This window comes from Leptidea sinapis, chromosome 21 (genome assembly GCF_905404315.1).
Source record: "Leptidea sinapis chromosome 21, ilLepSina1.1, whole genome shotgun sequence".
Taxonomy (NCBI): domain Eukaryota; kingdom Metazoa; phylum Arthropoda; class Insecta; order Lepidoptera; family Pieridae; genus Leptidea; species Leptidea sinapis.
This window is the reverse complement of record NC_066285.1, coordinates 1,445,833-1,471,780: the sequence shown is the minus strand read 5'-3', so window position 1 is coordinate 1,471,780 and position 25,948 is coordinate 1,445,833. Positions and strand designations below refer to the sequence as shown.

Sequence of the window (25,948 nt, the reverse complement as noted above, 5' to 3'; positions counted from 1 at the left end):
GTCTCTAATAATTTTCCCCTTTTCTTAAAGTCAAATCCAGTGTAATTTGCATAACTTTTTAGAATAATACCTACCTATTTACATTATCTGTTCAGTTCGCGAATTGCGCTATGCTATTACTAGTTGTATATGTACAAGTTATAACGTATTTACATAATTATAAACAAATTTACAACGTATGTATCTACAAATTACAATGTATTTACAGTACTACATACAAATTTATACAAGGACATATAAGTTGATGTGTCCTTTAATAGATCTATTACTGAGAGCGGGATTATATTGGGTGCACCATATATTTCCAGTAGCTCATCCATCAGCACAAGGCGCTGTATGCCAAAGGACGAACAATCAAAAAAGATGTGATCCAGAGACTGATCTTGTTGCTTATTACAATGGTCACAAAAAGGAGAGGAGACAATTTTTTTGCGATGAAGATGAAAATTCAATCGATAGTGACCAATACGCATTCGTGTTATTGTAGTATAGAACTTTCTGTGAGCGTTATTTTTAAACTTACAAAACCAGGGTGTGCTATTAACGGGATTATCTAACAAAGTATACGAATGAGCCTTATTTTCAACTTCTGTACAATTGTACCAATATCTTCCCCAAAGAAGAGTCATACGCTGTTTTAGATTACTTATTATATCTGTATATGGTATGTTAATGTCTAGATCTTTGCAATCAGGATATAGGGATAGATCGGATATATTAATGATAGTTCTAGCTAGAAAATCAGCGCTTTCGTTTCCTGCTACTCCTATATGGGACGGGACCCAAACGAAATCCACTTTAATATCGATTAAACATAGTTCGAACCACAATTCCTTTATAGCAAAAATGATGTAATTGATGTTAGCACTCATTTTGTTATTTGACAAACTTTTTAACACACTCATACTATCACTAACTATTACCCACTTCTTATTAAGTTGATTTTGTTTCTTAATATGCTTTAAAGCAAAAAGAATAGCGACGGCTTCAGCAGTAAAAATACTGGCATATCTATTAATCTTAAAGCCAATACCCTTCCTAATTTCAGGAAGGTAGATTGCAAAAGAAACATTATTATTGTTTTTTGCGCCATCCGTATAAACAAATTTACAATTAGACCATTCTGACAATAATACATGAACCTCCTCTTTTGAAGTTAAATTTGGATCTATTACAACATTAATTGCAGAATATTTACATCGAAAAGAACCTGCATGGCAGGGAAGTATATCATTATTCCGATGAATATTTAAATCTTGTAGAAATTTAAAAAATGAAGAAAAATCTTGCAAGATAAACAACTGTCTCGGAAATGAAGACGATTGATAAGCAATAAGATTCTTAAGAAGATTGTTCGTCGGCAAGCTATAGAGCTTTAAAATAAATCTTTCTTTAAGATAACTAAATCTAATACACAAAGGAGGAAGGTTGGCCTCGATTTGCATAGCAGCTATTGGGCTAGTTTTAAGTGCACCCAATATTGTACGCATACATTTATTTTGTATTTTATCCAGACTATTAACAGTTTTGCTGTCTGCGGCGAAACAATGAAAGCCATATTCAAAATGACTACGAATAAGCGATTTATACAAAATTAACAATATTTTAGGGTCCGCTCCCCACGACGTTGCACACAAAGATTTTAATACATTATAAGCTTTATTCGCTTTAATTATAACACTATCTGTATATTTTTTCCAAGAAAGTTTTGGAGTAAATGTTACACCTAGAAATTTTATGTCACATGAAATAGGCAGTGGAATGCCATTGTATAAAATGGGAGGCAATATGATGCGTTTACGACCAATCACAAAGACTTTTGATTTGGTTGGATTTACATTTAAATTAAGATAAGAAAAGTATTGATATAAATTTACAAGTGCTTTATTAATAGTAGCGGCTAAATTAATCAGATCAACTCCCGATACATAGACGACTAAGTCATCTGCATACTGTAGGTTTACTATATTTGGCCCCAAAATAAGGTTCAATCGTCTTATGTACATAATAAAAATTAAAGGAGACAATATTCCCCCCTGACAAACACCTAGAGAAGAAAGTCGTGGTCCATACAAATGTTTATTAAATTTTACATATACTTTTCTGTCAGTCAAAAAGGATTGCATCCAATTTATTATTTTACCTGGTATCCCTAACATTGATAACTCGTCACAAAGCACGGCAATATTTACACTATTGAAGGCACCTGAGATGTCAAAAAATACAGACAAAAGATATTGATTACTTGCTAAACATTGATGCGCATCAAGCTGTAACTGCGCTATACTCTCCCTAGAAGACCGACCTTTGCGAAAACCAAACTGATTATTAGGCAAAAGACAATTTTGTTCTATAAAGAACTCGAGACGTTGTTTTAGAAGCTGCTCAAATATCTTCCCAACACAAGACGTGAGAGCTATAGGTCTATAAGAGTCAGGTAACATTTTATTTTTGTCTGGCTTTAAAACTGGGATTAAACAGTCTGTTTTCCATTCTGCAGGAATAGTATTCTCCTTCCATAGGCGATTAAGATTATTTAAAAAGATGTTGAGACTGTGGCAATTAAGTTTTTTGAGTAAAATATATGGAATGGTATCAAGACCGAAAGATGTATCTCTTCTAGTAAATAAAGCGGATTTTAGTTCTTGTAAAGAAAAAGGCTCTATCAAATATTTATTACTATCATTAACAACATTTACATAGTTAGTTAACTCATTTGATACAAAGTCAGAAGTATACTTTTGTAGAAAATCTGGAATCCAACTATCATTCAACACACTGTCAGGAATGTAAGTTTTGTTAAATTTGCGCATGTATTTCCAAATTGAAGACAAAGGAGTACAACGATTAAATGAATTGCACAAGCCTATCCAGCTATTTCTTCTTTCACTTTTTAAGATAAGTTTTTTTAAAGCCCGCAATCTCTTAAACTCCACATAATTTTCATCAGTGGAGTTGTTTTTAAAATTAATGTAACCATTTTTAGCATTTAAAACTGCTTCTGTACACCTCTGATTCCACCAAGGCGACCAAGGATATTTAAAAGATTTTTGTGAACAAGAACTAGTAGCATTATTACTATTAGAACTTTTGGAAAACAGACAGCTAGGGATTGACTGCTTGGCAGCAGAAAGTAAAATATTACAAAAGGAATTAAAAGCATCTATTGAAGATAAAGTGTCAAATTTAACATCATCCAAATAAGAAACAACTAAGTTACTATACATATTCCAATTCACATGCTTATAATTAGGGTGAGTGGGCAAATGTAGATTATTACATAATGTGTTTTGCAAACTAATACTATCACTACTTACTGCCATTTTTATTATTACAGGGAGATGATAACTACTGCCCAGAGGACTGTCAATAACTGACCAGTCACATAAAAGAGCCAAAGATGGAGTTACCAAAGTCAAGTCAAGAGCATTAGGACGCCAAGATGGAGATCCTATTGTGGTAGCTTGACCATTATTCAGAATAACAAGACCATTCTCATCTATAACCTCTAAAACATCTTTACCTCGAGGCAATGTATCAACACATCCCCACAACATGTGATGAGCATTGAAATCACCTGCAAATATCATTGGCTCTGGAATGGACTTAATTAAACTGTTTAAATTGTTTTTATTAAATGGAGGATTTGAATTGGAAGGACTGTAAAAACTCACAATACTCAGTTCTTTGTTATTAATTTTAATTTTAATGCAAACATTTTGTAGAGCACTATCATAATATGTATTTATGTTAGAAAATGTGATATTATTATGAATAAAAATTGCTACACCATTGTGTTTATTACCACAATCATTCCTTATTGTGTTATAGCCTTTTATTAAAAAATACTGATGTGGTTTTAACCAAGTTTCCGAAATTATAGCAATATGGATATGATTTTCATATAAAAACCTTGTAAAAATAAGCCTATTACTAATAATACTTTGAGCGTTCCACTGCACTATATTCAATGTATCCATAATAACAATTAACTAGGTGTCTTTTTTCTAAAAGTGTTATTCAGAATTTCCTTAATACTATTTGAATTTATAGTTAACTTATCTTTATTTGTACAAATTTGTAAAACTGCTTCAACCAAGAGGTTCATAAATTTGTCAGATTTTATAAGATTGCTCAGGTGTGTGTCAATATACTTTGAGTTTAATTGAGGGAAAGCAGATTCATTGAAGAGATCTGAGTATCTAACACTACGGGACTTCACTTTGTTTTCTTCAATTTTTTGTTTTTTCAGAGGACAGGTAGATGAGATAGCTATGTGATCTCCACCACAGTTGGCACATTTTGTTAAAGTTTTTGGACACATTTTAAAATTGTGATTGTCAGAACATATGGAACAAACTTCATTGTTTCTACAAAATTTAGCAATATGGCCAAATTTCATACAGCGTAGACACTGTTTAATAGGGGGTACATATACATTAACCTCATGCCTCCAGTGATCAAGTGTTACATACTCAGGTAACAACGTTGATGCAAATGTGACTGCAACAGTTTGCGTTGGAACAAAGGAGACAACACCCTGTGGGTCCTTTACTCGCCGCATGAACCTTCTCACAGCAATAACTTTTTTACTCGATGCAATTAATTGATGAATTTTTTTGTTGGAGTAATCAGTGGGAACAGAAGTAAGAACTCCAGTGACCTCCGTTTCAGAAGCCGGAATTGAGGCAACCATCTCCAACTCGCTAAGTAACTTTTCATTTTTTAAAAATACATTCGCATTGTTAGGCAGGTCAAAGGTAACACCAACTTTAAAAGCATTAACGGACCTCAGGTGCAACACACCCGATACGCAATGCCTCCTGATTCCATTTGACAGACCCAACCTGTCCTTGTCTGATATTTTGACTTCACCCTGCTTGCGATTGAGAAATACAATAAATTCCTTCTTATTTGAATTTTCGTCGTATAACCTATAATAATTTGTCGCTCTATAAGGGGTATACTTCTCTTTATCCTTTCTTCTTACAATGAGACGTTCAGTCACCTCCGCGTCAGATACCGAGGATTCGGATAGGGGAAGTTCGTCTGCTGGTTCTGCGTCGCTCTGGCCGTTCTTCGGCCTTTTACCTGTACGCTTCCCCATGGCGATGGGGAAGCGCACTTAACAATTTATATATACAAAAATCGAATATTTATAAACCAGGATAAACAATTTACAAGTATGAAAAATATATGCACTATGAACAATAATTTAAACAATTTTTTTTTGTATAAGCGCGCCTTCCTTCGTTCACTCGTTCCCGCCCCTATCTTATTTTTATAAAATTACAGTCAATTGCCAAAGTCAACTGCTTTTTTTGCAACTTATGACCTAGTAACTAAGACCTTTCCTTATTAATAAAAATAAATATTCCTCGTCACGGTCGTAATTAATGTTTGTAAAATAAATTAATTTTCAAAATTTTTTTTTACGACGATGTATGGATAACTGGATGGATGAAGAAAACAAATTATTGATAAAGGATCATACTAAGAAGGGTATGATGTAACGATAGGTTTTTGGGAATTAAATCTGGCTGCCTTCTTCTCACTCAGGGAACCCGTTGAATCCTACTTTCTACTAATCCTATCGTACTAATATTATAAATGTGAAAGTTTGTATGTCTGGATGTATGTTTGTACTTCTTTAACACAAAATCTAATCAATAGATTTTGATGAAAATTCACAGTAATATAGATTACACACCAGAATAACACAAAGGCTATAATTTGTAAAACTATATTGTGAATTATCCAAAATATGCAAGGAGTATGAAGTAAGTAGAAAAAAAAACCTGCAAAGTATTCATGCTTGCTCCGCAAAAATCACAGGAGTTACAAATCTACATAATAATGTTTAATGAAAATGTTTATTTTAAATAATCCTACAATAAAAATTTGCCTGCAGAAATTTCTACTAAGTAACGACGACCCAGAGGTGTGCGAACGTGCATATCACCAGCAAGTTGACAATTGTGACGTCACACCTTTAAAAAAATTTTTTTTTACATAAAACTCTTCACAGCTGAAAGCAGTTCGTTTTGGCGGGAACGAGTGAACGAAGGAAGGCGCGCTTATACAAAAAAAAATTGTTTAAATTATTGTTCATAGTGCATATATTTTTCATACTTGTAAATTGTTTATCCTGGTTTATAAATATTCGATTTTTGTATATATAAATTGTTAAGTGCGCTTCCCCATCGCCATGGGGAAGCGTACAGGTAAAAGGCCGAAGAACGGCCAGAGCGACGCAGAACCAGCAGACGAACTTCCCCTATCCGAATCCTCGGTATCTGACGCGGAGGTGACTGAACGTCTCATTGTAAGAAGAAAGGATAAAGAGAAGTATACCCCTTATAGAGCGACAAATTATTATAGGTTATACGACGAAAATTCAAATAAGAAGGAATTTATTGTATTTCTCAATCGCAAGCAGGGTGAAGTCAAAATATTAGACAAGGACAGGTTGGGTCTGTCAAATGGAATCAGGAGGCATTGCGTATCGGGTGTGTTGCACCTGAGGTCCGTTAATGCTTTTAAAGTTGGTGTTACCTTTGACCTGCCTAACAATGCGAATGTATTTTTAAAAAATGAAAAGTTACTTAGCGAGTTGGAGATGGTTGCCTCAATTCCGGCTTCTGAAACGGAGGTCACTGGAGTTCTTACTTCTGTTCCCACTGATTACTCCAACAAAAAAATTCATCAATTAATTGCATCGAGTAAAAAAGTTATTGCTGTGAGAAGGTTCATGCGGCGAGTAAAGGACCCACAGGGTGTTGTCTCCTTTGTTCCAACGCAAACTGTTGCAGTCACATTTGCATCAACGTTGTTACCTGAGTATGTAACACTTGATCACTGGAGGCATGAGGTTAATGTATATGTACCCCCTATTAAACAGTGTCTACGCTGTATGAAATTTGGCCATATTGCTAAATTTTGTAGAAACAATGAAGTTTGTTCCATATGTTCTGACAATCACAATTTTAAAATGTGTCCAAAAACTTTAACAAAATGTGCCAACTGTGGTGGAGATCACATAGCTATCTCATCTACCTGTCCTCTGAAAAAACAAAAAATTGAAGAAAACAAAGTGAAGTCCCGTAGTGTTAGATACTCAGATCTCTTCAATGAATCTGCTTTCCCTCAATTAAACTCAAAGTATATTGACACACACCTGAGCAATCTTATAAAATCTGACAAATTTATGAACCTCTTGGTTGAAGCAGTTTTACAAATTTGTACAAATAAAGATAAGTTAACTATAAATTCAAATAGTATTAAGGAAATTCTGAATAACACTTTTAGAAAAAAGACACCTAGTTAATTGTTATTATGGATACATTGAATATAGTGCAGTGGAACGCTCAAAGTATTATTAGTAATAGGCTTATTTTTACAAGGTTTTTATATGAAAATCATATCCATATTGCTATAATTTCGGAAACTTGGTTAAAACCACATCAGTATTTTTTAATAAAAGGCTATAACACAATAAGGAATGATTGTGGTAATAAACACAATGGTGTAGCAATTTTTATTCATAATAATATCACATTTTCTAACATAAATACATATTATGATAGTGCTCTACAAAATGTTTGCATTAAAATTAAAATTAATAACAAAGAACTGAGTATTGTGAGTTTTTACAGTCCTTCCAATTCAAATCCTCCATTTAATAAAAACAATTTAAACAGTTTAATTAAGTCCATTCCAGAGCCAATGATATTTGCAGGTGATTTCAATGCTCATCACATGTTGTGGGGATGTGTTGATACATTGCCTCGAGGTAAAGATGTTTTAGAGGTTATAGATGAGAATGGTCTTGTTATTCTGAATAATGGTCAAGCTACCACAATAGGATCTCCATCTTGGCGTCCTAATGCTCTTGACTTGACTTTGGTAACTCCATCTTTGGCTCTTTTATGTGACTGGTCAGTTATTGACAGTCCTCTGGGCAGTAGTTATCATCTCCCTGTAATAATAAAAATGGCAGTAAGTAGTGATAGTATTAGTTTGCAAAACACATTATGTAATAATCTACATTTGCCCACTCACCCTAATTATAAGCAGGTGAATTGGAATATGTATAGTAACTTAGTTGTTTCTTATTTGGATGATGTTAAATTTGACACTTTATCTTCAATAGATGCTTTTAATTCCTTTTGTAATATTTTACTTTCTGCTGCCAAGCAGTCAATCCCTAGCTGTCTGTTTTCCAAAAGTTCTAATAGTAATAATGCTACTAGTTCTTGTTCACAAAAATCTTTTAAATATCCTTGGTCGCCTTGGTGGAATCAGAGGTGTACAGAAGCAGTTTTAAATGCTAAAAATGGTTACATTAATTTTAAAAACAACTCCACTGATGAAAATTATGTGGAGTTTAAGAGATTGCGGGCTTTAAAAAAACTTATCTTAAAAAGTGAAAGAAGAAATAGCTGGATAGGCTTGTGCAATTCATTTAATCGTTGTACTCCTTTGTCTTCAATTTGGAAATACATGCGCAAATTTAACAAAACTTACATTCCTGACAGTGTGTTGAATGATAGTTGGATTCCAGATTTTCTACAAAAGTATACTTCTGACTTTGTATCAAATGAGTTAACTAACTATGTAAATGTTGTTAATGATAGTAATAAATATTTGATAGAGCCTTTTTCTTTACAAGAACTAAAATCCGCTTTATTTACTAGAAGAGATACATCTTTCGGTCTTGATACCATTCCATATATTTTACTCAAAAAACTTAATTGCCACAGTCTCAACATCTTTTTAAATAATCTTAATCGCCTATGGAAGGAGAATACTATTCCTGCAGAATGGAAAACAGACTGTTTAATCCCAGTTTTAAAGCCAGACAAAAATAAAATGTTACCTGACTCTTATAGACCTATAGCTCTCACGTCTTGTGTTGGGAAGATATTTGAGCAGCTTCTAAAACAACGTCTCGAGTTCTTTATAGAACAAAATTGTCTTTTGCCTAATAATCAGTTTGGTTTTCGCAAAGGTCGGTCTTCTAGGGAGAGTATAGCGCAGTTACAGCTTGATGCGCATCAATGTTTAGCAAGTAATCAATATCTTTTGTCTGTATTTTTTGACATCTCAGGTGCCTTCAATAGTGTAAATATTGCCGTGCTTTGTGACGAGTTATCAATGTTAGGGATACCAGGTAAAATAATAAATTGGATGCAATCTTTTTTGACTGACAGAAAAGTATATGTAAAATTTAATAAACATTTGTATGGACCACGACTTTCTTCTCTAGGTGTTTGTCAGGGGGGAATATTGTCTCCTTTAATTTTTATTATGTACATAAGACGATTGAACCTTATTTTGGGGCCAAATATAGTAAACCTACAGTATGCAGATGACTTAGTCGTCTATGTATCGGGAGTTGATCTGATTAATTTAGCCGCTACTATTAATAAAGCACTTGTAAATTTATATCAATACTTTTCTTATCTTAATTTAAATGTAAATCCAACCAAATCAAAAGTCTTTGTGATAGGTCGTAAACGCATCATATTACCTCCCATTTTATACAATGGCATTCCACTGCCTATTTCATGTGACATAAAATTTCTAGGTGTAACATTTACTCCAAAACTTTCTTGGAAAAAATATACAGATAGTGTTATAATTAAAGCGAATAAAGCTTATAATGTATTAAAATCTTTGTGTGCAACGTCGTGGGGAGCGGACCCTAAAATATTGTTAATTTTGTATAAATCGCTTATTCGTAGTCATTTTGAATATGGCTTTCATTGTTTCGCCGCAGACAGCAAAATTGTTAATAGTCTGGATAAAATACAAAATAAATGTATGCGTACAATATTGGGTGCACTTAAAACTAGCCCAATAGCTGCTATGCAAATCGAGGCCAACCTTCCTCCTTTGTGTATTAGATTTAGTTATCTTAAAGAAAGATTTATTTTAAAGCTCTATAGCTTGCCGACGAACAATCTTCTTAAGAATCTTATTGCTTATCAATCGTCTTCATTTCCGAGACAGTTGTTTATCTTGCAAGATTTTTCTTCATTTTTTAAATTTCTACAAGATTTAAATATTCATCGGAATAATGATATACTTCCCTGCCATGCAGGTTCTTTTCGATGTAAATATTCTGCAATTAATGTTGTAATAGATCCAAATTTAACTTCAAAAGAGGAGGTTCATGTATTATTGTCAGAATGGTCTAATTGTAAATTTGTTTATACGGATGGCGCAAAAAACAATAATAATGTTTCTTTTGCAATCTATCTTCCTGAAATTAGGAAGGGTATTGGCTTTAAGATTAATAGATATGCCAGTATTTTTACTGCTGAAGCCGTCGCTATTCTTTTTGCTTTAAAGCATATTAAGAAACAAAATCAACTTAATAAGAAGTGGGTAATAGTTAGTGATAGTATGAGTGTGTTAAAAAGTTTGTCAAATAACAAAATGAGTGCTAACATCAATTACATCATTTTTGCTATAAAGGAATTGTGGTTCGAACTATGTTTAATCGATATTAAAGTGGATTTCGTTTGGGTCCCGTCCCATATAGGAGTAGCAGGAAACGAAAGCGCTGATTTTCTAGCTAGAACTATCATTAATATATCCGATCTATCCCTATATCCTGATTGCAAAGATCTAGACATTAACATACCATATACAGATATAATAAGTAATCTAAAACAGCGTATGACTCTTCTTTGGGGAAGATATTGGTACAATTGTACAGAAGTTGAAAATAAGGCTCATTCGTATACTTTGTTAGATAATCCCGTTAATAGCACACCCTGGTTTTGTAAGTTTAAAAATAACGCTCACAGAAAGTTCTATACTACAATAACACGAATGCGTATTGGTCACTATCGATTGAATTTTCATCTTCATCGCAAAAAAATTGTCTCCTCTCCTTTTTGTGACCATTGTAATAAGCAACAAGATCAGTCTCTGGATCACATCTTTTTTGATTGTTCGTCCTTTGGCATACAGCGCCTTGTGCTGATGGATGAGCTACTGGAAATATATGGTGCACCCAATATAATCCCGCTCTCAGTAATAGATCTATTAAAGGACACATCAACTTATATGTCCTTGTATAAATTTGTATGTAGTACTGTAAATACATTATAATTTGTAGATACATACGTTGTAAATTTGTTTATAATTATGTAAATACGTTATAACTTGTACATATACAACTAGTAATAGCATAGCGCAATTCGCGAACTGAACAGATAATGTAAATAGGTAGGTATTATTCTAAAAAGTTATGCAAATTACACTGGATTTGACTTTAAGAAAAGGGGAAAATTATTAGAGACTATATTACTGGATTTGGACTTACTAAAAGGAAAATATGGAAAATATTCTTTAGAGAATTATACATTAACGGAAATGGTAAAATAACTGATGACTTTAAGACTGGATTGGATTTGATGAAAGAAACTACTATAAATATTCGCTATCGAATATACATAATTGGAAAAGGAAAATGGAAATAATGTAAGATGAAATGAGAAAACTGGATTGGACTTTTTGTAAAACAAAATAGTGAAAATAATAAATACCAAAGAAATGAAAATACTAACGACAAGGCAGTAAGGCCCCTGGCTATAGCCTGTTCGAAAGAACGAATTAATTTAAAAAAAAAAAAAATGAAAGCAGTTCTATTTTTGGAGTTCATTCCGGCCCTTGTGTGGAAAGTAATTTGTATGAGTTTTTCCCTCTCTATGGAGGGAAGCAGTATTTTCCACCCAATAATCAGATCAAGACAACATTACTTTCCGATGAGAAATAAAAATATTTACCTATACGAATTATATCGTAGATAGAAATCCTCCATCTACTAGCTATAAACTTATTTTTCTCTCATCTTTGCTAATTGATGCAATTCATGCCATTAAAGAAACGATTCTAATATGGCGACCATTAATGATTCGCTATCACTCGTACATGTAATATCATCTATCAGAGATAACAGTATCTCTGTTTTGCTGTTAGTCCGTCCTGTTTCGCCGCCATTTTTTAATCGTTTCTTTATTGGTACGAGTCTGACCTACTGATTCATGTTTGACCGTAGTGTTTGACGTTTGTTTAGTGTTTATCGATTTCGAGATTTGAGTTTCGACTTGTAGTTTTATACCTTCAGAGTAAAAGTGTTCTGTGATACCTTCACAGATGATAGATTGTTTTGTTCGTACGTCTTTATTTATTCCAAATTTCAACCACTAATGTTGATGGTTGGACTTTAGTTTTGTTGTTGTTTAAATTGTAATTTAAAGGCTTTAAAATGGGCAAAGGATTTAATAACTACATGTGCAAAAAGTTTTTCCATCCAGCTTCCAGGGACAATCTTAAAAGGGTAAAGAATATTTGTTTTGTCTTCCATTACCTTCACAAATCTTTTGTTGCATTTTGTAAATTATTTAGCGTTTGTATTTAGTTATAAGCAAGTATTGGCTAAGTACAGCGTAGGATAATAATAATACGTTAGAAATACTAAACATTGTGCAACTAAAGAAAGTACTTGTATGCTAATAGCTGGTTTCCATATCGTTCTAAGGTATGGATGGCAGAACAGAAAACTGAAGCCTATAAGAAAAAACAAGAAGAATTAAGAGTCCAGTATGAAAAAGAGCAGGAACTTCATGAAAATAAGTAAGTATATGCTAATCTCTATTCTATTCTTCCTACGATGGCTCCTGTGGAAGGTATACCACAAGTTTGCCAATGTCACGTTAAAGTAGACCACCAAGCTTAGAGTATTTTTGTATTATAATTTGATTGGTAGTGACCGGTGCTAAAGATTAAAACAAGTTTTATTTTCTTATTTTATACCTGATACATGTTGTTAGACTAAAAACGACATACACAAATATAATTACATAAATTATTACAAGTACTTAATGATATTTACAACTTAATCTTATTCTTTTTAATATATTTACACAAAATATTTACAAAAGGAGTGAAAACTAGGGATAGGAGACATTTAAAGGAAGTTGGGCGGGGCACTTCAGCAGGTATAAAATTGTGTAAAGAAAATTGCTTTAAAGGACAAGTGAAGAACAAATGATCCACATTTCATTCATCTAGACCACATTCACAAAGAGAGTTGTCTCTAATCCTAACTTAGCTAAAAATACTGGAGTAAAAGTGTGGTTAAGGTGTAAACAACAAATAGTTGATATCACTGTTTTATCAGGAACCTTAAATTTGGAGAACCTAAAAGAAATACCTAAGTCTGAACCTATATTGTAATTATATTTTCTAATATGTACATAATTATAATCAAATATCTAGGAGGTAAGAAAAAATTTGATTTTTTATTACTGTATGATATCTTGTGGTTACTCTTCAGCCTTAGATTGTAATGATAATTTTATATTTATACATCTGTAATCAAGACTAATCCTGCCATCACAACCCTAATCAAAACTGTAACACAGAATAAAGACTAACCCCCTTATTCATAATAGTCTGCTAACTTAAAGTATTGCTAATTCTCACTCTGTCTTTTTCTATTGACCTAAGTCAGAATGAGAAAAAACACTCCTAAGTGGCTGTTTAAAGGTAGTAGTTATAGTTTATAAGTTTCACAAAGAAACATTTGAACAAATAGCAACTTTTGTAGCCCACCTATAAAACCCATTTATCTTTGTACTCAGTTCACACCTATATTCAACTCACAATACATTGATAAATTATTTTACACACACTACAATATACTCTTAATTACATATGGGGTACCTATTCACAGCTGATGTGTTAGGATAAGACAGTGTAAGACCTGCAAACAATGTGACAAACCCAAAGTGAGCCAAAAAGCCAAGCTCACAACAGCTTGTATGATGACAGAAGTATGAATTACCTAATTACTTTGCCTCATTAAGTACCAAGTGTAATGTGTTTCGCTTATCTAAAACTCTTTATGCTTCACCATGTTTAGTCCTATGAAATAAAATGGTTCTTGCTTTGCTGTGTGTGTTAGACAACCAACTGCTTATCTACCTCAAGGACTAAGGAGCATACAGAGCACATCACCCATGACCATGCCACAGTCCTTGGTGAACTCAGATATTTGACCCAGTTTGTTTCCACACTCAAAAACAAGTCAGCAATTGTCTGGTCGGCATTTTAGGTATTCATGTATTTCTATATGTACCTACTCAGGGCTAACACAAAAGAAGATGACAATAACTGTTTCTACCCAAATATGGGATTACCTACTGTCTTTCATTACTAATAAACAAGAACAAAAACTGACAAAATAGGTAGTTAACCAATATTTTTAATTTATGTAACATAGTATGAAAACAAAACTGGTAAGTAAGGCATCTATCTGTTTAATGACTCCTGCAGCTTTCCAGTTCTTACTTTCGCTGCTAATACTAGTATTGAAATAATATAGACTATACAATTACTATAGAGTAGATTGGACCTTATGGTTATTATCATCACAGGTTATCCAAGAAGAGGTCTCTTACTTCTGTCATTGCTTTCTTTATCTCTCCTGACTCTATGTGTATTTAATTTTTTTTCTAGATTTTTTTTATAATTTTTTTTGAAGATAACAAATGGGAGGTGTCAGTTTGATTCCCATCACTCACGGAAATGTTTTATTTATACATACATATAATTATTTACTCAAGCTCTAAAGCTGAAGGAGAATATTGAGATTGCACCTACATACAGTATTTTCTATGATTATCGCTAGTGTTACACATTTAAATAAAAACTTATGAGAGGATTAAAATGTGTTTAATTGTAACTGTGTTTCTATATTAGTTTTGTGTTAAAGTTACATTTTTATTATTATTTTAGTTAACCCAATTTTTCCTGGGAAAGTAAACTAATATAAAAACACAGTTACAATAATTATAACCCACTTTTTAATCCCCAAAAAAGATTTTTTCCTACATACAGTGTGATCAACTAATAACCACAGGCTCAAAAGAGCTTGAACACTGGCACATTATCACATAAAATAAGCGCACAGTAGTCCCGAGCTGTGTAAACTAAAATGAATGTCTAGGGAGTGAATTAGCCTACTAATATTTCTAGGAGCAAATCAGATTTCCTCTAATAAAAAAAACTTGCAACTCTTTAAACCTTGAATGAATGGTCGGCTCACCATGTAAACAAAAAATATGTGGGGAAAGTTTCAGCTGACTGTTAAATATTTTATGCAGTGATTCATTTTTGATTAAAAACAAAATATGTTTTGATTAAATATCACATACATACATTAATTGTTTATCACAATTATTTACAGAGCTTTACTCAGCAAGGATAGTAAAGACAAATTGAGCTTAAACTTCATGTATGAGCCACCACCAGGTGTTAAGAAAGAAAGAGAACGTGAAGATAATGAGCCAGAATACAAATTTGAGTGGCAACGAAAGTACAATGCCCCAAGAGAAAGTTATTGCAAAGGTGATAATGAGATAAGAGACCAACCCTTTGGAATATTGGTCAGAAATGTGAGATGTATCAAATGCCACAAATGGGGTCATATAAACACAGGTAATAATAATATCACATTATGTATCTTAATTCTTATTATATAATAAACTTTTGGACTCATGTTTATTACAATAAGAGGGTTAAGAGAAATAGAGAAACATAAGAGTATCTTTTATTACAGTAAAAGCTACTTATTCGCAGATTACGACCCACATCCTATATTTGAGGCTAAAGATTTCTTTATTTGTGGATCTAATCAGTACAATACATATTAATAAAAAGGATTGCAATAGGTATCCATCCCAATATTCCCTTGTAAACGTCAGATGAACTAATAAGAAAGTAAAATAGACCTTATTACAACAAATTAAAGGAGCAAGAAAAAATTAATTTCTTTACCTAAGGCTGAAGATAATAATTAATCAATATGGTTAAAACTTAAATTAAATTTATATTTTTATATATTTGATATTTATGTGTCACCTAGGAATGTATCCCCTATAATTCCATCTTAACACTTTGTGTATTCGCGGGTATTTACGGAACATACCCCGGGAAATAAAGAGGTTTTACTGTATTACTACTACTGTATTACTACTGTAGTAGGTACTTTTTATTAAATGATGTTTTATTTTTGCCTTTTGTTGAAATGACTGTAATCACTACAACTAACATAATTGCAAGATAGCTCCATTAAGTAAATAAGAGTCTATTTTGTATGATTTTAAATCTTTACAGACAAAGAATGTACAATGTACACTCTATCGATGAGTGAGGCGCGGGCATTACAAGCCTCTGCTTCTGCTCCGCAAGAGGAAGAAGAAAAACCAGATGTGCCAACACTGATGCAACAAATGCGTGATACAGGTTTAGTGATGAAACCAGGTGCTCTACCTCTTGCTGCTACTAAGATTGAAGATAACGAACCTTCGACTCTGTCAGAAACAGATCTCTTAAGTCAATTGACTAAGAAACAAAAGAAGAAGTTATTAAAGTGAGTCAAACACTGTTAACTATGAATGATATTGGTAAATTGATAGAATATATTCATTATTTTCCTTAGTATAATATAATGACTCAATAATAATTAATAAAAGATATTTGTTTCTTCAATTCCAAAAATTTTGTATACCGAAAGATTGGTTATTATTGTAGATACTTGTTCCTTATTATTTAATTAATGGTAAAAGTATTGATATTGTTATTACACACTGGTGGTAGGTCTAACAGACCTACACTGGATGCTAGGTGGGTACCACAACACCGCTTTTTTTTCATAAAGCAGTACTGTGCAAGCATTACTATGTTTTTTGAAGAGTGCCATGGCTAATGAAATTATTAGTCTTTAAGACTTAACATCTATATTCTCAGTGACAGCATGTAATGCCGCTCAGAACATTGTGTTCTATCAAGGATCCTAAGTGGCACTGCATTATACCTAATGGGCAGGGTTCACTTTGTCTTATAAAAAACAGAATGTGTCTCAATTTCAATGACGTAAAATAAACATCTAGTCTCACAATCACACTTAAAAATTACGAGTACTACTACGAGTCTAGTAGGCAGAGTTTTCGTTCAGTTGTGTTTCGACCGAGGTTTGAATACAATGCCACGTTACGACAAAGTATTCAGTGAAAGATTGTCCAAATAACAGCATATCCAAATTTTAAAAGGATGCAGTGCCGCGTTTCAGGCCCTTCTTAAATTAACAAAATTGTTTAACTAATTTGACGTTTTTAATCATTTTGGTAAATTACTCTATAAATGTTGATTCCCTTGAGTGTCAAAATATACCTTATCTTTAGGCATATACGGCCATTTCGTTTTCACGTTAATTTAAATTAATTTCAAATGTTAAAAAAAATGCCTCGTGCTCACGTCCGAGCTTCTAATGAACGAATACAATAGACTTTGAACATTACTGCGACGTAATAAGGTTGATAAGAATGAATGTTAAATGTTTTCTATATAAGTTAATGTTTACGTATATACAACGCCGCTCGGATATTTTTTGACGACCTTTTAATAAGCGATTGGGAGTCTAGTTTTTAATGTTCGTCAATGCTCAATATAAGCAGGTGGACACCACTTTAAACGTACTTTTGGCTTCAGATGACGTCTATATGTTTGCAGGATAAATATATATATATTCCATGCACAACACACTTGGTTATGGATTACACATTGAGGCATATTCTGGAATTATGGACTGTGATCAATCAGTGTAATAGTAATAAATCTATAGAAATTACTTCAGGAACAAGTATTTTTACTAAAAAGTTCTTTTGTTTTACAGAAAACTCGAGAAGCTGGAGAAAAAGAAGAGAAAGAAGCATTAAAAAATTATTTTTTGAGTGAATAATTAAACAAGAACTCTGTATAATAGAATGTCTGTCATGTTTGTACATCCTACATTAATGTGTTTCTTGCATATTTTGTTTACATGTTCCCCATACATATTATGTAATATATTGGTTAATTGATTTATGTTTTTTCTTTGTGTGAGAGAGTTGCCCACTCGGACACTGCAAGTCCCCTGGTATTCCTGCAACACAGTGGTTGTCACTTTCTGCCACATATAACTGTAGAAGCGTATGAGCGATGTTTCTAGGTCTATGACATGGGTTAAATGGCTGGCAATGCTCCTGTGATTTCTGTGGTGTTCCAGGAGCAAAGCATAATGTTCCGCAACTCCGTTCATTGCTTGAAGTATACAAGATTTTGATTGTCATGTTTAATTTGTATCCATATTGCCTGAGGTAGCAATATTTGCTATAACAGTGAAGAAGTGCTGTAGAAGAAAGTTCAATAATTAGCATAAAATATTATATACCTCAACTGTCAACTTTATATAAACAAAAGTAAATAATCAAATATGACTTCATTACACTTCATAATTCGCTCCAAAATCCCTTCATTTCTCTACCGGTCCAACATAGTAAGGCAAGTCGATGAGTGCTTGTCTCTGTATGTCAGTACACTGGGCATACATTTTTATTGTATCGATTTGATGCAAATGGGTAAATATATTTTTGAATTAAGAGTAATAATAATATTGACACACTTATACACAGACGATTTTGCCCCGAAACTATGGGTGCAAGACGGATGGAATCAAACCCGGGACCTCTAGCTGGGTAGGTATGGTCACTAACCACTGGGCTATTTGGGTCGTTTAAATAAATGTGTAGCTTTATTTGTTAGCTTTAATATGGTTGACCCTCAGGTAAATAAAACGGACAAATGTGAGTCGTACACAGAGGCACGAAACTACCTATATTTTTTAAAAAGGGAATAGGTTTTTTTCATTCTTCATCATTATCGAATACAATACATCATAAAAAGTCTTTCACCGGTTAAATCAATTCAAAATTTGGAGAGCCTTCCATTTCCATAAAAAATACCTAGTTTTTTTATGATTTAATGTTATTGTATAGTTTTCAGACTTTTTCCTTTTGTACACTGGACAGCAAATAAACCAGGCCACCAACCAACGGATCTCTGATTCGATTTTCTCTAAAAATGTATAAGACCTACAAATATTATAATAATTCTACTTACAGATAGTTACGTTACATGATGATTAATATGGCTATAAATTTATTCTAAAGTATCGACAGCTCACATTGCAAACAAGCAACTAACACGATGCTCACGATTTACTCTGTTTTGACTACAGTTCGCGATTAGCGTTTTTTGTTCTACAATGAAGGTAATCGGATATTTCTTATCATTTCTTTAGTTTTAGTCAATCGTTTGATCAGACACGCGTATTATTGCTACTTTTTTCGGTCAATAGCTGTCGCACTCCTTCAAGCGACCTCAAGATGTGTAATACCCACAACTTGAGGTCGCTAGAAGACTTCGAGTTTACAGACGATACCTAGAAACTGGAACATTCGATCGCCGTCCAGGTACGGGCAGACATAGGGCTACATCAACAGCAGATGATCGTAATATCCAACTTACCTACTGTTCTGCGAAATCACCGCCTCAATGCAGTTCAAGTCCAACAAAGTCTGCGCGATGAATGCCAAGTGGTCATAAGTTGAGATGCCGTCAGAAGGATTCTTGCTGAACGGACACTGACTCCAAAGAGAGCTGCAACAGGCCCAACATTAACGGTAGCTAACCATAGAGCCTGACTTGAATTTGCTCGAGAGCATAGGCATTGGATGGTAGAGTAGTGGGGTAATGTTCTCTCCACTGATGAGACCAGGGTGAGTCTATATGGAAGTGACCGACGTCAGAGAGTATATCGTCGCCCTGGAGTACGTTATTCTGAGTGTTGCATCGAGGAATCTTAACCGCGCATACAGCTTTTTATTTTCATTGTACCTAACGACGGGCCGTGCACGTGAATTAACTTCTCATCGCTACATCACTGAAATCCTCGCAGATTGTGTGGTTACCTAATGCCGGATATATTGGATAGAATATGCAGTTGATGCATGATAATGCACGGCCTCATGTTGCTCACGTGGTGACCCAGTATTTACGCAACATATTGATACGATATACGAATAGTGCGGATGGATTTCGTTTCGGAACCATAGACAGAACCATAAAAAGTAAATGTCAATTGAATTTGGGAATAAGGTAAACGAAAGACAAAATGTCTAATCGCGAACTTCGTATCGATCTTCGGATCCGAAACACTTTCGTAATAGGGAAATGTACGATCCGTCAACCGAAACATCGTATTTCGATTTTGGTAATAGGGCTCCAGTTCCAACAAGGTTTTCAGAGCTGTGAATAGCAATTGAAGAGAAGTGGAAGGCATTTCCTTATTTCTTTAATGGATTCCATCGTCAGCCTCGTGAGGTCTTTTTTTATAAATTTCTATTATTATTTATTTCGCTATCATATAATAAAATTACTTTATTTTATGATTACTAGCGATTAATACGACACAAAAACGACTTTCTTTGTAAAATACTTAATTAACACTTAATAAATAGATTAATTCATATGAATTTACTTTCACTATAATCATCATAAAATGCACTTTCTGTAGGTGTGACCCTGATAGTTGTAAATTTTATAATTTTCGAGAAAATTAAATCAGAGTTCCAAAGTAGCAGGTGGCCCGATTTATTTGATGTCCAGTGATAAGATTTACTTGCCAAATTTCATAGTTAGATTGCTGGAATAATTTTTTGCACCGCTTCTTCTCTTCCAGAGAGCCATTTTTTTCCGAAGCGGTGGTAGCGTTTAAAATAAGATCAAAAATAATTCTAAACGAATTAATTTTGAGAAAATAAATGCCTTCTATGTCTTTATCTATGTGTAACCAAAAATATACAAATATTTCACCTTAGGTTCAAGGGAAAATACTCTATAAATGTTGATTTCCTTGAGTGTCAATATACACGTTTTTTGCAGCACATACAGCCATTTGTTAATTTAGATTAAGTTTAATTTTTCACTACGTCGAGAGACTGTAGACTTATGTATATCGTTTTAATTTCAACTCAATTTTCAATACCTCCACACGTTCCTGAGATAAAGGGTCTTGACAGACAGACGGACAACAATGTGATGCTAAAGGATTCCAATTTTTTTCTGCTGAGGTATGGAACCCTAATAAGGTCTGAGTATCTTATATTTGGTTATTAATAAAAAAAACACTTGTAATTGTAGATATTAATCAAGAAATAATGATAATAATATTTTTTTTTGTCATAGAAAGCGCAAACAGAATGAGTCTAATAAGATATAACATGTCTTAATAGAATAGAGCTTGAATGTAAATTTTTTATGCTTTGTACACGGACTAGAAAGAAAAGAAGGACTCCGCGCCGTGATATTAGCAAGTGAAGCACCTTTATGCTAGTGTGTGTGCGGTTACGGGGTTTATCAGTTACACAATTTTTTCTCCCTTAAATAATCACATATCCACAAATACTTTTATAGTATTGTTTTTACACTTTTTCACAACGCACGACGTTATTTTAAAAATATTTTATTGCGACACAAACTGATCTGTCACAGACTATGGTAAATCTCATAATGGCGGTTGTTGGGCTTGTATGAGTGAGGCTATGTATTTACACATTTACCGGCTTGTTTTGGTGCCTCACTGCTATGTAAGGTGACACAGAATCCTTATTTTTTTACTCGTCCATGGCTTTGAAAGATAAATATAGCTTTGTAAACTGAACCTCATGATAAAGAGGTGAAAGTTTGACTTACAAAAGATGTTTACATACTAAGTAATAATTCAAATCTAAAAATCATTGTAATTAGACATTGTGAGTAGATCGAGATCTTTCAACAGTACCATTTTTGATTTATTTAATATTTGACATTATTATTAGGATAACATTACCATAAATTACACACTGCAGTAACTTAAAACTAAATATATGTTTAATGTATTTACATAGGTACACAAAAACCCAAAATCTTATTTACATATCACATATCATTTATAGACATACTATGACAAATGAAACTTGCAACACAGGTAAGAATAATACAGAATAACTATAATTTTACATAATTCTTCTCAATAATCTCAATGTATTGCGAGTCATGTCTTTCTTTCCAGTGCAAATATAATACACACCCTATTAGAACAATTATAATAGCTGTCAAAACAAGCACACTTTTGAGGATAACTTTGCTTGGTGTGACAAATAACTGTGCTTTCCACTGTGAGGGGTCATTCGGTGGTGCTGGTATTAGAACAATTTGTGAGTTTGGAATTATTTGTGTCCAACTCTTGGAATATCCAGAAAGTCCAACAGTAAGAGTGTCAACAAAATTCGGTGTTCTATCAAGACCAAACAATGAATATGGTAATTGAAGGGAAAAATATGCAGATTGTGGTAGTTGAGCACAAACTCCAGTTCTGTAAGTACCCTCTTGAGACCAAGTATTATAACCAATCTTTGGACCTGGCAAGTTGGTTCCTGCAAAATAAATAAATCACATAATATCTTAATTGAAATAAATCCAGCCCTGATGTTTGTTCCAGTGAACTCCTTAACAAATGAATGGATTTTAATGGTGATTACTTCATGGAGTAGCTTAATCAAACTTGAGAGATGGGATAGTTTTCATTTGGGACTTTTATATCCAATTTGTGTATTATTATATTAGTATGGACATATTTTCTAAAAGATAATTTATTGACAGACAGTTTAACAGTTCTGCTGTAAAACAATTTCACTATAACAACAGGGACCGAAATAATTCTAGATGTTATGAAATATTATTGAGCATAAAAAAGTATTTTATTTATTATGTACAGAAAAACATCTATCAGGTCGGCTAGTTAAAATATATTATAAAGGTCTATTCAAACTGAGGCGAATAACACGCGGGACGGAAATTGTTCGCGCCTGTTTCATCTCACAATGCATGGTTTCTCGACTGACGAACCAAAAATGACACTCGGGAAGTCATGTCGTTTGAGAGACTTAGCAAGCAAGCGAATTACTCCAAAACGCGTCCCCCGCGATATTCGCCTCAGTTTGAACAGATCTTTATAAATGATTAAAATTCTCAGAACTATTTAGCACTTACCAAAAGTTAATTTTCTTTTGTACAATGTTCCATTAATAATTGGAACTTTTTCATTTGTTAAGCCAGTAACCACAATGACCTTTATAAAATTTGTATCATACTCTAACTCATTTTTGAATGATTTCATTATATAATTCCCTGTGGTGACGTTCTTCTGAACATATATTACATCAAGTACACCATCCATATAAAAATCATAAAATGTGCCCATAACAACATTGTCTCCGAACGAACTAAATTTATCCCACTGAACCTCAAATGTCCTGTGAAATTTACATTCTGGCATGTTGCATGCCACATTATGCATAAGAAATACCTTGGTGTTGTTATTATTGTTGACAGGACTGAGGGTCATTAGAATATCAGGATATCCATCCATATTGTAGTCGCCACTCCTCATAGTTATTGTATCAAGATATGGTTCATTTCTGGGTGGGATAAAACTCCACAGTGTACCTTTTCCATCATTAAGGTCAACTTGTAAATCAATCCATTGTTTATTATTGTAAATAAGAATAGTGCTGTTAATACATTTAAGATCATAACATACTGGCACAACCAGGAAAAACTCTCCGGACAGAGCGACATCAACAAATAATATTTGCCCATAAATAGCTGGGAAACCAACAAGAAGCTCTATACTGTTATTATATTTGAACCCCATGGGTTCCTCATTTAACCAGACTTCAACATCCAGTTTAGTCGTAATTAACAGATCTGCAGCATCATCATCATTGATGTCTAAGAATGAGTGTGAATGTGGCAATTTTATGTCTTTATATTTTCCATTTCCAATCACAATCTCTACTGGTGTCAATCTTGTTCTATCAAAAATCCAGAACACTCTTTGCTTTTGAGCATTTATACCGAATACATCTAATATCATATCACGGTTATAATCCAATATAAGAGGTTGTCCAATACTTATAGCTTTTATAAGTATACCATCAGAACAATTCAATTCAGGCATGCCTCCCCATAATATTCTTATATCATGAATAGATGATGTTACGTTTTTGGTCTGTGAGGTAAAGAGTATGTCCATATAAGCATCACCATCAAAGTCTCCAGGTACTATACTTGTAATGACAAGATCTTCGAAACTACATACATAGGACGAAGGTCGCAAAAATGGTTCTTTGTCATGAGCTAACAATACTTCAATACTGGAACCATTAATTATAAAAGCATCAGTTAATTCATCGGAATTAAAGTCACCAAATGCTGCAATAAGCCCATCGTTATTCCTTCCAAATGAACTTTCCGTGAAATCCCAAGTTCCCAGCGCTGAATTTAGCACTATCACTATGGTGAGGTAATAAAATGTCCACATAAACATTATTAATTAACAAGTGCGATGAGCACTTAATATAAATTTAAAACCAAATCACATTACATAAGAACAAAACTTAGTCTAAAATAAAAATAGTTAAGAGTAAAAGTCTTTATAGGCAATTTAGCTCTTTGATGTACACTGTACAGTATTGTCTTTATTTTTGTTATTTATATTTATTTACTTTTTTTTCTTCTTCCCGTTAATGGAAAGGCAAAGGCAGATCCATGCAGCCAATTTTCTTTACATGATGTCACTTGTCATATGAATTTCTCATATTGTTTTTTTTTTTAATATGATGCCTTTTTAACTAAACACTGCATTGCTGTGCTATTCGCGTTATTTCAAAATCGTTGAAGTTAAGTTTCAATCCTATCCAGGTTTTGCTCTAGATTGGTATTCTCCTATCATTTCCACATATGGATACTACAGGGCATGGATATTTTTATACCAAGCTCTGTAGTACCAATCGGTGGCAGACCGCAGCCCTGTTTCGATGCGTAAGTTTTTTTTTCATCTGACTGCAAAAAAACATGCGTATCGAACTTGGGTTTCGGCGCTGGGCTGAAAGGATCCGAACTGCAGTTCTAAAGAGGAAATATTACCGTGCCTCCAGATTTTTTAAGCGGCAAATCGCCCGTGTGAAATCGAAGCACGTCATCAAAATCGGCGAGCAGCATTCCAGTTACCCAACCGGAACACGTAAGTTCTGGTCGTAGTCGAAAGCTGTTCTTGGTTACTTCAACCAGCCATCCCTGCCGCCGTTGCACATGATGAATGACACCCTGGCCCATACGGTAAAAGAGAAAGCCGATCTCCTGTGCGCTCTTTTTGCCTCCATCTCGACTCTTGACGACAAGGGAAAAACACCGCCAGCCATCCCGCAGTGTCTGAGCTCTATGCCTGAAGTACAGTTCAGACGGAAAACTGTTCAGCGAGCTCTGTTTTCGTTGGACGTCAGGAAGTCGAGTGGGCCGGATGGCATTTCTGCAATCGTGCTTAGAACGTGTGCCCCTGAGTTGACGCCGGTGCTAACGCGTTTATTCCGGCTTACTACACTACTCATATACAAAAGGCGTAGTCCCTGACTCATGGAAGTCAGCCCTTGTCCATCTGATCCAAAAAAATCAGAGACAGTTCGGATCCAGCAAAGTACAGGCCTACAGCTGAAAGCTGTTTCCCTGCTCTCCAAAATCATGGAGAGCATGATAAGCCGCCAGCTCTTGGTATACCTTGAGGGTCACTAGTTGATCAACGACTGACAGTACGGATTTCGCCATGGCCGATCGGCAGGTGATCTTCTGGCATACCTAACACTACCTATACTAGATGGGTAGTGGCTATTGAAAGCAAGGGGGAAGGCCTGGCAGTTAACCTGGACACAGCGAAGGCTTTTGATCGTGTATGGCACAAGGCGCTTCTCGCAAAACTTCCATCGGTTGGGCATTCCGAGAGCTTATGCAAGTGGACCTCCAGCTTCCTCACTGGGCATACAGGTCGTTATCGACGGTTATTGCTCGAATCCCAAGCCCGTGAACGGTGGAGTGCCCCAAGGCTGTGTGCTATCTCCCACGCTGTTTCTTCTGCATATCAATGATATATTGGATACCTCCAACATACATT

The 25,948-nt window shown here is 34.0% G+C and overlaps 2 protein-coding genes across 2 annotated transcripts; one reads left to right on the top strand and one right to left on the bottom strand.

Moving 5' to 3' along the window:
• The first annotated feature begins 12,011 nt into the window (after positions 1-12,011).
• Positions 12,012-17,942, top strand: LOC126970738 (corepressor interacting with RBPJ 1). Its single transcript, XM_050816832.1, has 5 exons — positions 12,012-12,355; positions 12,557-12,651; positions 15,269-15,519; positions 16,198-16,453; positions 17,756-17,942. Exons 1-5 carry the CDS (start codon positions 12,284-12,286, stop codon positions 17,796-17,798), a joined length of 717 nt encoding a protein of 238 aa, XP_050672789.1. The 5' UTR covers positions 12,012-12,283; the 3' UTR covers positions 17,799-17,942.
• Positions 17,943-21,090: 3,148 nt separating this feature from the next.
• Positions 21,091-24,486, bottom strand: LOC126970710 (T-cell immunomodulatory protein). Its single transcript, XM_050816803.1, has 2 exons — positions 22,993-24,486; positions 21,091-22,376 (listed from the first exon to the last, which is right to left on the bottom strand). The coding sequence occupies exons 1-2, from the start codon at positions 24,329-24,331 to the stop codon at positions 21,949-21,951; spliced, it is 1,767 nt and encodes a 588-aa protein (XP_050672760.1). The 5' UTR covers positions 24,332-24,486; the 3' UTR covers positions 21,091-21,948.
• Positions 24,487-25,948: the final 1,462 nt, after the last annotated feature.

Coding starts and splice junctions, on each gene's coding strand:
- LOC126970738 (XM_050816832.1), top strand. CDS start 12,284: ATGGGCAAAGGATTTAATAACTACATGTGCAAAAAGTTTTTCCATCCA. Junction 15,520..16,197: donor ATGGGGTCATATAAACACAG/GTAATAATAATA, acceptor AAATCTTTACAG/ACAAAGAATGTACAATGTAC. Junction 16,454..17,755: donor CAAAAGAAGAAGTTATTAAA/GTGAGTCAAACA, acceptor TTTGTTTTACAG/AAAACTCGAGAAGCTGGAGA.
- LOC126970710 (XM_050816803.1), bottom strand. CDS start 24,331: ATGTTTATGTGGACATTTTATTACCTCACCATAGTGATAGTGCTAAAT. Junction 22,377..22,992: donor CAAAAGAAAATTAACTTTTG/GTAAGTGCTAAA, acceptor TTTATTTTGCAG/GAACCAACTTGCCAGGTCCA.